This window comes from Salvelinus fontinalis, chromosome 14 (genome assembly GCF_029448725.1).
Source record: "Salvelinus fontinalis isolate EN_2023a chromosome 14, ASM2944872v1, whole genome shotgun sequence".
NCBI lineage: Eukaryota > Metazoa > Chordata > Actinopteri > Salmoniformes > Salmonidae > Salvelinus > Salvelinus fontinalis.
In genome coordinates, this window is record NC_074678.1 from 10,051,776 (window position 1) to 10,068,553 (window position 16,778).

General features: G+C 46.0%; 1 protein-coding gene across 1 annotated transcript in view; it reads right to left on the minus strand.

Annotated features, from left to right (window-relative positions):
* The window catches only part of LOC129869471 (espin-like protein), a 37,914-nt gene extending 25,251 nt beyond the window's left edge, over positions 1–12,663 (minus strand). The window contains exons 1-3 of the mRNA XM_055943924.1: positions 11,878–12,663; positions 9,646–9,836; positions 2,696–2,882 (exon numbers count right to left, since the gene is read on the minus strand). Coding sequence (XP_055799899.1) covers positions 2,696–2,882; positions 9,646–9,836; positions 11,878–12,180 — 681 coding nt within the window. The 5' untranslated portion in view covers positions 12,181–12,663. The remainder of the gene's footprint in view (positions 1–2,695; positions 2,883–9,645; positions 9,837–11,877) is intronic.
* Positions 12,664–16,778: the final 4,115 nt, after the last annotated feature.

Here is a 16,778-nt window from a genome sequence, read left to right on the forward strand (position 1 = left end):
GGAGGTATCACTTCTGTAGTGAATACGAGTTCAAAGTTCATACCATTCACAACCAAAGTCCATGCTGATGTTGGCTTAGTTCTGTAGTTATTATCTGAACCATTCTGACATCGGATCGTCATCCTAAATGTACCCGGAACAGGAAGTTATATTTTTGTCAATGGCTTTATATAGTGGAGGGAGAGGGGTGTGTCTGAAAAGTTTATAACCCATGTCTCTTCACAGGGGCGGGCCCCTGGTTGAATTGAGGCCCCAACTTATGAAAACCCAAATCTCTTATTTGGAAGCTAAAATTACATTTAATCTCTTCACAAATAATTTCATATTCAAACATTTGAATTAAACAACAATTCCATGTGAATCCGATACCTCTGACGTTTAGACTTTCCACAGTAGAGTTTATGTCATTCTATCATTGATGAGAATGTGTCAAAGGGCAACCGAACTGACATAATATACCTTAAGTTCCACCGCATATGTTCAGTTGGTCGGATTACCAGAATATAGTTCATTTCCCCCCAACTTCTGATGTTCTGACTGTCATAAACCTACCCCCAGGCCAACGTCATGATACTACCATAAAGGCCTGATTGGTGGAGTGCGTCGGAGATGGTTGTCCTTCTGGAAGTTTCTCCAATCTCAACAAAGGAACTCTAGAGCTCTGTCAGAGTGACCATCGGGTTCTTGGTCACCTCCCTGACCAAGGCCTTCTCCCCCGATTACTCAGTTTGGGGCAGTCGGACAGCTCTAGGAAGAGTCTTGGTGGTGCTTCCATTTCAGAATGATGGAGGCCACTGTGTTCTTGGGGACCTTCAATGCTGCAGATGTTTTTTGGTACCCTGCCCCAGATCTGTGCCTCGACACAATCCTGTCTCGGAGCTCTACGGACAATTCCTTTGACCTCATGGCTTGGTTTTTGCTCTGACATGCACTGTCAACTGTGGGACCTTATATAGACAGGTGTGTGCCTTTCCAAATCATGTCCAATCATGTTAAGTTTCCACAGGTGGACTCCAATCGTTCTAGAAACATCTCAAGGATGATCAATGAAAAAAGGATGCACCTGAGCTCAATTTTGTGTCTCATAGCAAAGGGTCTGAATACATTTGCTTTTTCATTATGGGGTATTGTGTGTAGATTGCTGAGGAAAAAACATATTTAATCCATTTTGGATTAAGGCTATAAACGTAACAAAATGTGGAAGAAGTCAAGGGATCTGAATACTGTATATACACTGCTCAAAAAAATTAAGGGAACACTTAAACAACACAATGTAACTCCAAGTCAATCACACTTCTGTGAAATCAAACTGTCCACTTAGGAAGCAACACTGATTGACAATAAATTTCACATGCTGTTGTGCAAATGGAATAGACAAAAGGCTGAAATTATAGGCAATTAGCAAGACACCCCCAAAAAAGGAGTGATTCTGCAGGTGGTGACCACAGACCACTTCTCAGTTCCTATGCTTCCTGGCTGATGTTTTGGTCACTTTTGAAAGCTGGCGGTGCTTTCACTCTAGTGGTAGCATGAGACGGAGTCTACAACCCAGACAAGTGGCTCAGGTAGTGCAGTTCATCCAGGATGGCACATCAATGCGAGCTGTGGCAAGAAGGTTTGCTGTGTCTGTCAGCGTAGTGTCCAGAGCATGGAGGCGCTACCAGGAGACAGGCCAGTACATCAGGAGACGTGGAGGAGGCCGTAGGAGGGCAACAACCCAGCAGCAGGACCGCTACCTTCACCTTTGTGCAAGGAGGTGCACTGCCAGAGCCCTGCAAAATGACCTCCAGCAGGCCACAAATGTGCAGTAGAACGTGTGATTCAGACATGAACCTGGGCTTACCTACAGTAGGACATATCATAAGGTGAATGCACCAATTTGTAAGTCGCTCTGGATAAGAGCGTCTGCTAAATGACTTAAATGTAAATGTAAATGTAAATTCAGACATGGACCTGGGCTTACCTACAGTAGTACACGTTATTCAGACATAAACCTGGGCTTACCTACAGTAGGACATGTGATTCAGACATGAACCTGGGCTTACCTACAGTAGGACGCGTGATTCAGACATGAACCTGGGCTTACCTACAGTAGGACGTGTGATTCAGACATGAACCTGGGCTTACCTACAGTAGGACACGTTATTCAGACATGAACCTGGGCTTACCTACAGTAGGACACGTTATTCAGACATGAACCTGGGCTTACCTACAGTAGGACGTGTGATTCAGACATGAACCTGGGCTTACCTAAAGTAGGACGCGTGATTCAGACATGAACCTGGGCTTACCTACAGTAGGACGCGTGATTCAGACATGAACCTGGGCTTACCTACAGTAGGACACGTGATTCAGACATGAACCTGGGCTTACCTACAGTAAGGCACGTGATTCAGACATGAACCTGGGCTTACCTACAGTAGGACGTGTGATTCAGGCATGAACCTGGGCTTACCTACAGTAGGACGCGTGATTCAGACATGAACCTGGGCTTACCTACAGTAGGACGCGTGATTCAGACATGACAGATCTCTACTCTTCATCCACAGAACACCCGATTCCGCTAAAATCTACAGCTTTACGATTAGTTGACTAGTTGAATCAGGTGTGCTGGAAAATATCAAATAAGAGCCACTGGTCGGGAGAAGTTTGAGAAACAACGGTTGTACAGGATATTGGCATGCAGTCCACTTACCAGCCAGATGACCAGGGCATGGTGCCCCATGTGTGCAGCAGCGTGCAGGGCGGTCATGCCGTCGTGGGCCCTGAGGTGCACGTCTGAGCCACAGTCCTTCACCAGGTACTCCACGACATGCAGGTGGCCCTCCTGACATGCCAGGTACAGAGGGGTGGCACCGATACCAGTCTGACGGTTCACACACCTGGTGGAAGCAACACAGGGAGGCATCGTAAAGATGACATCAAAATGTACATTATATAACTATAGGTATACAGTAATGTTAGTGGAAGATATTATATAACTATAGTTATACAGTAACGTTAGTGGAAGATATTATATAACTATAGTTATACAGTAATGTTAGTGGAAGATATTATACAACTATAATTATACAGTAATGTTAGTGGAAGATATTATACAACTATAATTATACAGTAATGTTAGTGCCAGAATGTACACTACAGGTCAAAAGTTTTAAAACACCTACTCATTCAAGGGTTTTTCTTTGTTTTTACTATTTTCTACATTGTAGTATAATAGCGAAGACATCAAAACTATGATATAACAAATGGAATCGCAAAAGAAAGTGTTAAACAATCAAACTATTTGTCACATGCTCCAGGTACCTTAATTCTTACTTCCAAGCCCTTAATCACTACAGTTCTACAGTAATGTTAGTGCCAGATAATACAGTATGCTAGTTATACAGTAATGTTAGTGCCAGATAATACAGTATGCTAGTTATACAGTAATGTTAGTGCCAGATAATACAGTATGCTACAGTTATACAGTAATGTTATTGCCAGGTACTGTATGCTACAGTAATGTTAGTGCCAGATAATACAGTATGCTAGTTATACAGTAATGTTAGTGCCAGATAATACAGTATGCTAGTTATACAGTAATGTTAGTGCCAGATACTGTATGCTACAGTAATGTTAGTGCCAGATAATACAGTATGCTAGTTATACAGTAATGTTAGTGCCAGATACTGTATGCTACAGTAATGTTAGTGCCAGATAATACAGTATGCTAGTTATACAGTAATGTTAGTGCCAGATAATACAGTATGCTAGTTATACAGTAATGTTAGTGCCAGATAATACAGTATGCTACAGTTATACAGTAATGTTAGTGCCAGATAATACAGTATGCAACAGTTATACAGTAATGTTAGTGCCAGATAATACAGTATGCAACAGTTATACAGTAATGTTAGTGCCAGATAATACAGTATGCTACAGTTATACAGTAATGTTAGTGCCAGATACAGTATGCTACAGTTATACAGTAATGTTAGTGCCAGATAATACAGTATGCTAGTTATACAGTAATGTTAGTGCCAGATAATACAGTATGCTAGTTATACAGTAATGTTAGTGCCAGATAATACAGTATGCTACAGTTCTACAGTAATGTTAGTGCCAGATAACACAGTATGCTACAGTTCTACAGTAATGTTAGTGCCAGATAATACAGTATGCTACAGTTCTACAGTAATGTTAGTGCCAGATAACACAGTATGCTACAGTTCTACAGTAATGTTAGTGCCAGATAATACAGTATGATACAGTTATACAGTAATGATAATGTTAGGTTAAGGACAGGTTAACCCTAAACTGACCAAACCTGGCCCTAACCTGGCCTGGCCTTAGCCTGTCCCTAACCTAACCAAACCATAGCCTTAACCCAACCTGGCACTAACCTGGCCCTAACCTCACCCAACCTGGCCCTAACCTCACCCAACCTGGCCCTAACCTCACCCAACCTGGCTCTAACCTCACCCAACATGGCTCTAACCTCACCCAACATGGCTCTAACCTCACCCAACATGGCTCTAACCTCACCCAACATGGCTCTAACCTCACCCAACATGGCTCTAACCTCACCCAACATGGCTCTAACCTCACCCAACATGGCTCTAACCTCACCCAACATGGCTCTAACCTCACCCAACATGGCTCTAACCTCACCCAACATGGCTCTAACCTCACCCAACCTGGCCTTAACCTCACCCAACCTGGCCTTAACCTCACCCAACCTGGCCTTAACCTCACCCAACCTGGCCTTAACCTCACCCAACCTGGCCTTAACCTCACCCAACCTGGCCTTAACCTCACCCAACCTGGCCTTAACCTCATCCAACCTGGCCTTAACCTCATCCAACCTGGCCTTAACCTCACCCAACCTGGCCCAAAAGTCACCTAACGTGGCCCTAAACACACCCAAGCTGGCCCTAAACACACCCAAGCTGGCCCTAAACACACCCAAGCTGGCCCTAAACACACCCAAGCTGGCCCTAAACACACCCAACCTGGCCCTAAACACACCCAACCTGGCCCTAAACACACCCAACCAGGCCCTAAACACACCTAACCTGGCCCTAAACACACCCAACCAGGCCCTAAACACATCCAACGATGCCCTAACCTGGCCCTAACCTCACCCTAACCTGGCCCTAACCTGGCCCTAACCTCACCTGGCCCTAAACACACCCAACCTGGCCCTAACCTAACCTGGCCCTAACCTCACCTAACCTGGCCCTAACCTCACCTGGCCCTAACCTCACCCCCTGAATGAAACAAAGTAGAGTGGTATGGTTGTCATGGTGCCATCACCCATCGTGTGTGAATCTCTGTGGGGTTTCGAGGTGGCTGACCTGGATAGGTCGTGTGTGTGTGTCCCATTGCCCTGGCGATCACATGTCAGCGGGGAAGAGTGAGAGGAGTCATGGGATACCCTGTGGTTACCTCTCTGGGTCAGGAGAGGCAGGGTCAGGGTTACCTCTCTGGGTCAGGTTAAGGTTAGGGTCAGGGTTACCTCTCTGGGTCAGGTTAAGGGTAGGGTCAGGGTTAGGGTTACCTCTCTGGGTCAGGAGAGGCAGGGTAGGGTCAGGGTTACCGCTCTGGGTCAGGTTAAGGTTAGGGTCAGGGTTAGGGTTACCTCTCTGGGTCAGGTTAAGGTTAGGGTCAGGGTTAGGGTTACCGCTCTGGGTCAGGTTAAGGTTAGGGTCAGGGTTAGGGTTACCTCTCTGGGTCAGGTTAAGGTTAGGGTTACCTCTCTGGGTCAGGTTAAGGGTAGGGTCAGGGTTACCTCTCTGGGTCAGGTTAAGATTAGGGTCAGGGTTAGGGTTACCTCTCTGGGTCAGGAGAGGCAGGGTAGGGTCAGGGTTACCTCTCTGGGTCAGGTTAAGGTTAGGGTCAGGGTTAGGGTTACCTCTCTGGGTCAGGTTAAGGTCAGGGTTAGGGTTACCTCTCTGGGTCAGGTTAAGGGTTAGGGTTATAAATCTGGGTCAGGTTAAGGTTAGTGTCGGGGTTAGGGTTACCTCTGGGTCAGGTTAAGGTTACCTCTCTGGGTCAGGTTAAGGTTAGGGCTGGGGTTAGGGTTACCTCTCTGGGTCAGGTTAAGGTTAGGGTTACCTCTCTGGGTCAGGAGAGGCAGGGAAGGGTCAAGGTTAGGGTTACCTCTCTGGATCAGGTTAAGGTTAGGGTTACCTCTCTGGATCAGGTTAAGGTTAGGATCAGGGTTAGGGTTACCTCTCTGGGTCAGGTTAAGGTTAGGGTTACCTCTCGGTCAGGCAAAGGTTTTAGGGTCAGGGTTTCCTCTCTGGGTCAGGTTAAGGTTTATCTCTCTGGGTCAGGTTAAGGTTTTAGGGTCAGGGTCAGGGTTACCTCTCTGGGTCAGGTTAAGGTTATCTCTCTGGGTCAGGTTTTAGGGTTAGGGTTACCTATCTGGGTCAGGTTAAGGTTTTAGGGTCAGGGTTAGGGTTACCTCTCTAGGTCAGGTTAAAGTTAGTGTTATCTCTCTGGGTCAGGTTAAGGTTAGTGTTATCTCTCTGGGTCAGGTTAAGGTTTTAGGGTTCATCACGTCTTACCACCACTGCTTCCCGTTCAATCAACAAATACACGCTGGAAATGTACAAGTCACCTGTGTGCTCTAAAAGGATAAATTAATCATGAACACCCATCACCTCAGTAAGAACTAAAAGGATAAACTGCTACAGACCTATATCTATCCTACCCTGTCTTTCTAAGGTCTTCGAAAGCCAAGTTAACAAACAGATTACCGACCATTTTGAATCCCACCGCACCTTCTCCGCTATGCAATCTGGTTTTAAGCTGGTCATGGGTGCACCTCAGCCACGCTCAAGGTCCTAAATGATATCATAACTGCCATCGATAAGAGACATTACTGTGCAGCCGTATTCATCGACCTGCCCAAGGCTTTCAACTCTGTCAATCACCACATTCTTATTGGCAGACTCGACAGCCTTGGTTTCTCAAATGATTGCCTCGCCTGGTTTACCAAGTTTACAAGGTTTATCAGTGTGTCAAATCAGAGGGCCTGTTGTCTGGACCTCTGGCAGTCTCTATGGGGGTGCCACAGGGTTCAATTCTCGGGCCGACTCTCTTCTCTGGATACATCAATAATGTCGCTCTTGCTGCTGGTGAGTCTCTGATCCACCTCTACGCAGACGACACCATTCTGTATACTTCTGGCCCTTCTTTGAACACTGTGTTAACTAACCTCCAGATGAGCTTCAATGCCATACAACTCTCCTTCCGTGGCCTACAACTGCTCTTAAACGCTAGTAAAACTAAATGCACGCTTTTCAACCGATCGCTGCCCGCACCCCCGACTAGCATCACTACTCTGGACGGCTCTGGCTTAGAATATGTGGACAACTACAAATACCTAGGTGTCTGGTTAGACTGTAAACTCTCCTTCCAGACTCACATCAAACATCTCCAATCCACAATTAAATCTAGAATCGTCTTCCTATTTCGCAACGAAGCCTCCTTCACTCACGCTGCCAAACATACCGTCGTAAAACTGACCATCCTACCGAACCTTGACTTCGGCGATGTCATCTATAAAATACCCTCCGACACTCTACTCAACCAATTGGATGCAGTCTATCACAGTGCCATCTGTTTTGTCACCAAAGCCCCATATACTACCCACCACTGCGACCTGTACGCTCTCGTTGGCTGTACCAATTCTTCCTTTGGCCACCTCTCCTTCCAGTTCTCTGCTGCCAATGACTGGAATGAACTACAAAAATCTCTGAAACTGGAAACACTTATCTCCCTCACTAGCTTTAAGCACCAGCTGTCAGAGCAGCTCACAGATCACTGCACCTGTACATAGCCCATCTGTAAACAGCCCAGCTATCTACCTCATCCCCATACTGTATTTATTTATCTTGCTCCTTTGCACCCCAGTATCTCTACTTACACATTCAACTTCTGCACATCTACCATTCCAGTGTTTAATTGCTATATTGTAATTACTTCGCTACCATGGCCCATTTATTGCCTTAACTTACCTCATTTGCACATGCTGTATATAGATTTGTTTTCTTGTGTTCTACTGTATTATTGACTGTATGTTTTGTTTATTCCATGTGTAACTCTGTGTTGTTGTTTGTGTCGAACTGCTTTGCTTTATCTTGGCCAGGTCACAGTTGCAAATGAGAACTTGTTCTCAACTAGCATACCTGGTTAAATAAAGGTGTTCTCAACTAGCATACCTGGTTAAATAAAGGTGTTCTCAACTAGCCTACCTGGTTAAATAAAGGTAAAATAAATAACTAAAAGGATAAACTAATCATGAACACCCATCACCTCTGTATGAACTCCAGCTCTGAACAGATATTAGTAAGGAATGAGGACAATATTCTCCACTATGACCACTGTAAGGCAATGAGGACTATATTCTCCACTATGACCACTGTAAGGCAATGAGGACTATATTCTCCACTATGACCACTGTAAGGCAATGAGGACTATATTCTCCACTATGACCACTGTAAGGCAATGAGGACTATATTCTCCACTATGACCACTGTAAAACAATGAGGACAATATTCTCCACTATAGGACTATAGTCTCCACTATGACCACTGTAAGACAATGAGGACAATATTCTCCACTATAGGACTATATTCTCCACTATGACCACTGTAAGACAATGAGGACATTATTCTCCACTATAGGACTATATTCTCCACTATGACCACGGTAAGACAATGAGGACAATATTCTCCACTATAGGACTATATTCTCCACTATGACCACTGTAAGACAATGAGGACAATATTCTCCACTATAGGACTATATTCTCCACTATGACCACTGTAAGACAATGAGGACTATATTCTCCACTATAGGACTATATTCTCCACTATGACCACTGTAAGACAATGAGGACTATATTCTCCACTATGACCACTGTAAGGCAATGAGGACTATATTCTCCACTATGACCACTGTAAGGCAATGAGGACTATATTCTCCACTATAGGACTATATTCTCCACTATGACCACTGTAAGGCAATGAGGACTATATTCTCCACTATAGGACTATATTCTCCACTATGACCACTGTAAGGCAATGAGGACTATATTCTCCACTATAGGACTATATTCTCCACTATAAGACAATGAGGACAATATTCTCCACTATAGGACTATATTCTCCACTATGACCACTGTAAGACAATGAGGACAATATTCTCCACTATAGGACTATATTCTCCACTATGACCACTGTAAGACAATGAGGACAATATTCTCCACTATAGGACTATATTCTCCACTATGACCACTGTAAGACAATGAGGACAATATTCTCCACTATGACCACTGTAAGACAATGAGGACAATATTCTCCACTAAAGGACTATATTCTCCACTATGACCACTGTAAGACAATGAGGACAATATTCTCCACTATAGGACTATATTCTCCACTATGACCACTGTAAGACAATGAGGACAATATTCTCCACTATAGGACTATATTCTCCACTATGACCACTGTAAGACAATGAGGACAATATTCTCCACTATAGGACTATATTCTCCACTATGACCAATGTAAGACAAGCAGTGACAACCATCAACATACTGACTGGATGGAGGTGTAACAGTCCCTACATGGTGTTCATCTTTGGTCCTACCCAGGTGCTTGGTGAACCAGTAGTTTCAGACAGGTGAGGTCTCCCTTGGCAGCAGCGTAATGGGCGGGGACTGCCCCGCAGTCTGTCGTCTCCTCGGCAACGCTACCAACCAACAGCAGCCAATGGACGACCTCCACCCGTCCGAACCGAGCAGCGAGATGGAGCGCTGTGGCCCCAGCTGCATCCTGGTCCTACAAAACAGCCACAGCTTCAATTAAGATCAGTATTAGACCCTTAAAAAGACATACATTATCATGGCAGTCTTTATAATGCGTTATTAAAAGGCATTATAATGCATTATACACCTTTAAGTACAGTGTTACCAAGTTCTTTAAAACGTGTACATCTACGCATACAACCATAGATGTGCTTACATACTATAATATATTAGGTCTGGAAAACCAAAACCAAAAAAACAGACCCAGAGATCTATTCATAATGGTACTACTGTATGAACACAGAGCACAAGACATGTTATGAAAATCCAACCTGAGAAAGCCATCATATTATGACATCATTACAAGAACATAATCCTATTGGGTCAACTGTCTGAACACCCCTATTGGCATATGAACATCTATCAAACCTAAAAAAAAAATTAAAAAAAAAGCTTACAGATCACTCACTCACACCCCTAGGAGTTGAGTACAGGATAATCTGATGAATGCATCTTCAATCATGTAAGGGAATGTTCATTAACGATTTAAAGATCGTATTGCCCTTTTCACCTTCCGTTACGAAGCACAATAAACTGGAGCAATACAGGTGCCCTCTATTGGAAATACCACCAACTTAGAAAGATGGTATCACTGGTCTGAACGATAACAAGGACCTCTGAACCTGTTCTTTAACTTGGAGCAGCTGTATTTAAATGAGATCAAGAGGTCGGTGAGGTTGAGACGGGACGGTTTGAGTTAGTGTGAGAAATAACTGAAGTACAACCTATGAAGAGGTTGAGTTATACACTACTGTGAACAAACACATTTGTGAACAAACACATTTTTTTAGGAGGGAGTGAGAGACAGGGGAGAGAGCGAGAGAAAGAGAGAGAGACAGGTGAAAGACAGAGAGAAAGAGAGATGTGGAAGAAAGCGAGAGAAAGAGAGATGGGGAGAGAGCGAGAGAAAGAGAGACGGTGAGAGAGCGAGAGAAAGAGAGCGATAGGGGAGAGAGCGAGAGAAAGAGAGAGAGAGACGGTGAGAGAGCGGGAGAAAGAGAGAGCGAGAGAGAAAGATATAACCCATTATCCTAGTCATCGTAGAGTTCTACAGGACAACAAAGACATGGGCACGAGTAATGACAACACACCAGCTAGGGACTCTTCATCTGTAAAGGAACTCCACCTTTCATTAAGCAAGCGTCTATTTTAAGAACACGGTTATTAAGAGAGAGAGAGAGAGAGAGAGACGGGGAGAGAGCGAGAGACAGGGGAGAGAGAGAGACAGGGGAGAGAGATGGGGGGAGAGAGAGAGAGAGATGGGGGGAGAGAGAGAGAGACGGGGGAGAGAGAGAGAGACGGGGGAGAGAGCGAGAGAGAGAGACGGGGGAGAGAGCGAGAGAGACGGGGAGAGAGCGAGAGAGACGGGGAGAGAGCGAGAGAGAGACAGGGGAGAGAGAGAGAGAGACAGGGGAGAGAGATGGGGGAGAGAGAGAGAGACGGGGGAGAGAGAGAGACGGGGGAGAGAGAGAGAGAGTCAGAAGCCGGCCAACAGTCAGAAGCCAGGTGAGTTTGGGTTAGTGTTTACGTGCAGTGCAGTCTGATGGTTAAACATCACATTCATGAGGCACAACATGTGCAGTGAATGAGACAAGACCCCTGGGAAGTCCAGGTTCCATGGACTCATCTAAAGTGCTCTTCACGCTGCTCCGTATAAACCAAGTACTGTTGCCCTGATACATGGCTGCTGGCTAGACGCCATAGGAGTCAACAGCCACGTATCTCCATCAGTGTCTCAACCAGCCTCACCACTATGTTGTAACTCTCTGGTCTACCCTCAGTAACACAGGTGGAATTATTTGTTATTTCAGGCTCACCTCTATATTGTAACTCTGGTCTATCCTCAGTAACACAGGTGGAATTATTTGTTATTTCAGGCTCACCTCTATATTGTAACTCTGGTCTATCCTCAGTAACACAGGTGGAATTATTTGTTATTTCAGGCTCACCTCTATATTGTAACTCTGGTCTATCCTCAGTAACACAGGTGGAATTATTTGTTATTTCAGGCTCACCTCTATATTGCAGCCCCCTTGGTCTACTAGCCACTGCAGTTCCCGGGCGTGGCCTGTAGCGGCAGCATCGTGGGCGGGCGTGGCTCTGTTCAGGGCCCGGGCGTCGGCCGCCAGCCCCACCTCCACCACCAGGTAGCGCAGACATTCCAGGCGGCCACAGCGAGCGGCGTGGTGCACCGGGCCTGCCCCCTGGGCGTCTGTGATGGAGGCTGAGACCGTGAGGCATCCAGAGGAGGACAGCTTCCTCAGGGCTGAGAGATCGCCTGCCCGGGCTGCCTGGATCACCCGGTGTAGCACCATCATACATCCACACCTGGCTGATGGCTGGCCCACGCTAGTCTCTCTCCAATTCTGGCTCTGACAGGTGGCTGTTACACAAATAAGATGGACCTCGACCCACGCCTGTTGCCTGGCCTACGGTAGTCTCTCTCTGGCTCTGGCTGTCGTTGTCGTCGACTGTCTTTCTGGCTCTGCCGGGTGTCTTTCTGGCTCTGCCGGGTGGCTGTGGTGCAAAAGTAAGCTGGAGCTGGAGCTCTCTCCCGACCACGGCAACTTAGCCTGATCACACACACAAAGGCACACTGAAACACACACACAAAGGCACACTCGAACACACACACTCACAGTCGCATACAAACACACATACAGCCACACATGAATACACACATAGGCACACTCGATCACACACACACACCGAGCCTCCTCCCTGCCAGGAGCCCACGGGAAAGTGACACCATGGGAGCAGCCAGCTGGCCAGCAGGCAGGGCAGAGAGGGAGGGAGGAGGGAGGGAGGGGAGAGCGTCATGGCGGCCCAGGGAGGGATAGAGAGAAAGAGGGTGGCCCAGGGAGGGTAAAAGCGGCCCAGTGAGGGAGGGAGGGACAGAGAGTCACAGCGGCCCAGGGAGGGAGGGAAGGAGGGTCAGAGGGACCCAGGGAGGGAGGGAGGGACCGAGGGCTATAGCAGCCCAGGGAGGGAGGGAGGGACCGAGGGTTATAGCAGCCCAGGGAGGGAGGGAGGGACCGAGGGTTATAGCAGCCCAGGGAGGGAAGGAGTGACAGAGGGTCATAGTGGCCCAGGGAGGGAGGGAGGGACAGAGGGCTATAGCAGCCCAGGGAGGGAGGGAGGGACCGAGGGTTATAGCAGCCCAGTGAGGGAGGGAGGGACCGAGGGTTATAGCAGCCCAGGGAGGGAGGGAGGGACCGAGGGTTATAGCAGCCCAGTGAGGGAGGGAGGGACAGACAGAGTCATAACGGCCCAGAGACCTAAAAAGATCATGAAAGACAGGTTGAAGGAACAAAGGTCCACCTTTCACAGCCTAGCACTTCCCTTTGTGCTGGGCTGAACACATGCTGCCACACGCTCCCATGCTTCACTGAAGACAGGGGATCGAGCCCCAAATGGCACCCTTATTCCATATGTAGTGCACTTACTTTTGAACAGGGCCCTATGGGGTTAGGCTTACCCTAGTCCAAGATGTACTCTTAAGGAGCCTGCTGTTACTCCTTAACTCCATAAGGTCCAAGGACCTTCTATGTTACAGAGGTAGACTGCATTTACAGTATACACAGAGGTAGACTGGCTCTGGCAGCCAAAACAGTAAAATACTCGATCTAAACGTGAATCAATTCTCAATTGCGATACGATTTTAGAAACGTAAAGCCCTTTACTTTAATATCACATCAAACTAATGCAAAATATACACTTACTGTACACAGTTTTAACCAGGTGACTGTACTTTTCAGTCAACACGATTCTAGCGGCCTTCTTCGATTACACACAGGTGTTCAGAGCATGCTAGATGGCTAATTACCACAGATGTTTAGAGCATGCTAGATGGCTAATTACCACAGATGTTTAGAGCATGCTAGATGGCTAATTACCACAGATGTTTAGAGCATGCTAGATGGCTAATTACCACAGGTGTTCAGAGCATGCTAGATAGCTAATTATCACAGGTGTTCAGAGCATGTTAGATAGCTAATTACCACAGGTGTTTAGACATGCTAGATTGGGAATTACCTCAGGTGTTCAGAGCATGCTAGATAGCTAATTACCACAGGTGTTCAGAGCATGCTAGATGGCTAATTACCATAGGTGTTTAGACATGCTAGATAGGTATTTACCACAGGTGTTCAGAGCATGCTAGATAGCTAATTACCACAAGTGTTCAGAGCATGCTAGATAGCTAATTACCACAGGTGTTCAGAGCATGCTAGATAGCTAATTACCACAGGTGTTCAGAGCATGCTAGATGGCTAATTACCACAGGTGTTTAGACATGCTAGATAGGTATTAACCACAGGTGTTCAGAGCATGCTAGATAGCTAATTACCACAGGTGTTCAGAGCATGCTAGATAGCTAATTACCACAGGTGTTCAGAGCATGCTAGATAGCTAATTACCACAGGTGTTCAGAGCATGCTAGATGGCTAATTACCACAGGTGTTCAGAGCATGCTAGATAGCTAATTACCACAGGTGTTCAGAGCATGCTAGATGGCTAATTACCACAGGTGTTCAGAGCATGCTAGATAGCTAATTACCACAGGTGTTTAGACATGCTAGATAGGTAATTACCACAGGTGTTCAGAGCATGCTAGATGGCTAATTACCACAGGTGTTCAGAGCATGCTAGATAGCTAATTACCACAGGTGTTCAGAGCATGCTAGATAGCTAATTACCACAGGTGTTCAGAGCATGCTAGATGGCTAATTACCACAGGTGTTTAGACATGCTAGATAGGTATAACCACAGGTGTTCAGAGCATGCTAGATAGCTAATTACCACAGGTGTTTAGACATGCTAGATAGGTAATATCCACAGGTGTTCAGAGCATGCTAGATGGCTAATTACCACAGGTGTTCAGAGCATGCTAGATAGCTAATTACCACAGGTGTTCAGAGCATGCTAGATAGCTAATTACCACAGGTGTTCAGAGCATGCTAGATGGCTAATTACCACAGGTGTTCAGAGCATGCTAGATAGCTAATTACCACAGGTGTTTAGACATGCTAGATAGGTAATTACCACAGGTGTTCAGAGCATGCTAGATGGCTAATTACCACAGGTGTTCAGAGCATGCTAGATAGCTAATTACCACAGGTGTTCAGAGCATGCTAGATGGCTAATTACCACAGGTGTTTAGACATGCTAGATAGGTAATAACCACAGATGTTCAGAGCATGCTAGATAGCTAATTACCACAGGTGTTTAGACATGCTAGATAGGTAATAACCACAGGTGTTCAGAGCATGCTAGATAGCTAATTACCACAGGTGTTCAGAGCATGCTAGATGGCTAATTACCACAGGTGTTGAGAAGCATAGATAGCTAATTACCACAGGTGTTCAGAGCATGCCAGATAGCTAATTACCACAGGTGTTCAGAGCATGCTAGATAGCTAATTTCCACAGGTGTTCAGAGCATGCTAGATGGCTAATTACCACAGGTGTTCAGAGCATGCTAGATAGCTAATTACCACAGGTGTTCAGAGCATGCTAGATAGCTAATTACCACATGTGTTCAGAGCATGCTAGATAGCTAATTACCACAGGTGTTCAGAGCATGCTAGATGGCTAATTACCACAGGTGTTCAGAGCATGCTAGATAGCTAATTACCACAGGTGTTCAGAGCATGCTAGATAGCTAATTACCACAGGTGTTCAGAGCATGCTAGATAGCTAATTACCACAGGTGTTCAGAGCATGCTAGATAGCTAATTACCACAGGTGTTCAGAGCATGCTAGATAGCTAATTACCACAGGTGTTCAGAGCATGCTAGATAGCTAATTACCACAGGTGTTCAGAGCATGCTAGATGGCTAATTACCACAGGTGTTCAGAGCATGCTAGACAGCTAATTACCACAGGTGTTCAGAGCATGCTAGATAGCTAATTACCACAGGTGTTCAGAGCATGCTAGATGGCTAATTACCACAGGTGTTCAGAGCATGCTAGATGGCTAATTACCACAGGTGTTCAGAGCATGCTAGATGGCTAATTACCACAGGTGTTCAGAGCATGCTAGATGGCTAATTACCACAGGTGTTCAGAGCATGCTAGATGGCTAATTACCACAGGTGTTCAGAGCATGCTAGATAGGTAATTACCACAGGTGTTCAGAGCATGCTAGATAGCTAATTACCACAGGTGTTCAGAGCATGCTAGATAGCTAATTACCACAGGTGTTCAGAGCATGCTAGATAGCTAATTACCACAGGTGTTCAGAGCATGCTAGATAGCTAATTACCACAGGTGTTCAGAGCATGCTAGATAGCTAATTACCACAGGTGTTCAGAGCATGCTAGATAGCTAATTACCACAGGTGTTCAGAGCATGCTAGATAGCTAATTACCACAGGTGTTCAGAGCATGCTTGTGTAACAGTATAACTTTAGACCGTCCCCTCGCCCCGGGCGCGAACCAGGGACCCTCTGCACACATCAACAACAGTCACCCACGAAGCGTCGTTACCCATCGCTCCACAAAGGCTAGGGGCCCTGGTCAAAAGTAGTGCACTATATAGGGAATATGGTGCCATTTGGGACACTTACGGAGGGGACGGAGGGAGCATGGTGTAACGGGAGAATTCCCCGTCGACGAGATGAAGGGGATACACCTGCATTCTACACCTGCATTGCTTCTACACCTGCATTCTACACCTGCTTTGCTTCTACACCTGCTTTGCTTCTACACCTGCTTTGCTTCTACACCTGCTTTGCTTCTACACCTGCTTTGCTTCTACACCTGCTTTGCTTCTACACCTGCTTTGCTTCTACACCTGCTTTGCTTCTACACCTGCTTTGCTTCTACACCTGCGTTGCTTCTACACCTGCGTTGCTTCTACACCTGCATTGCTTCTACACCTGCTTTGCTTCTACACCTGCTTTGCTTCTACACCTG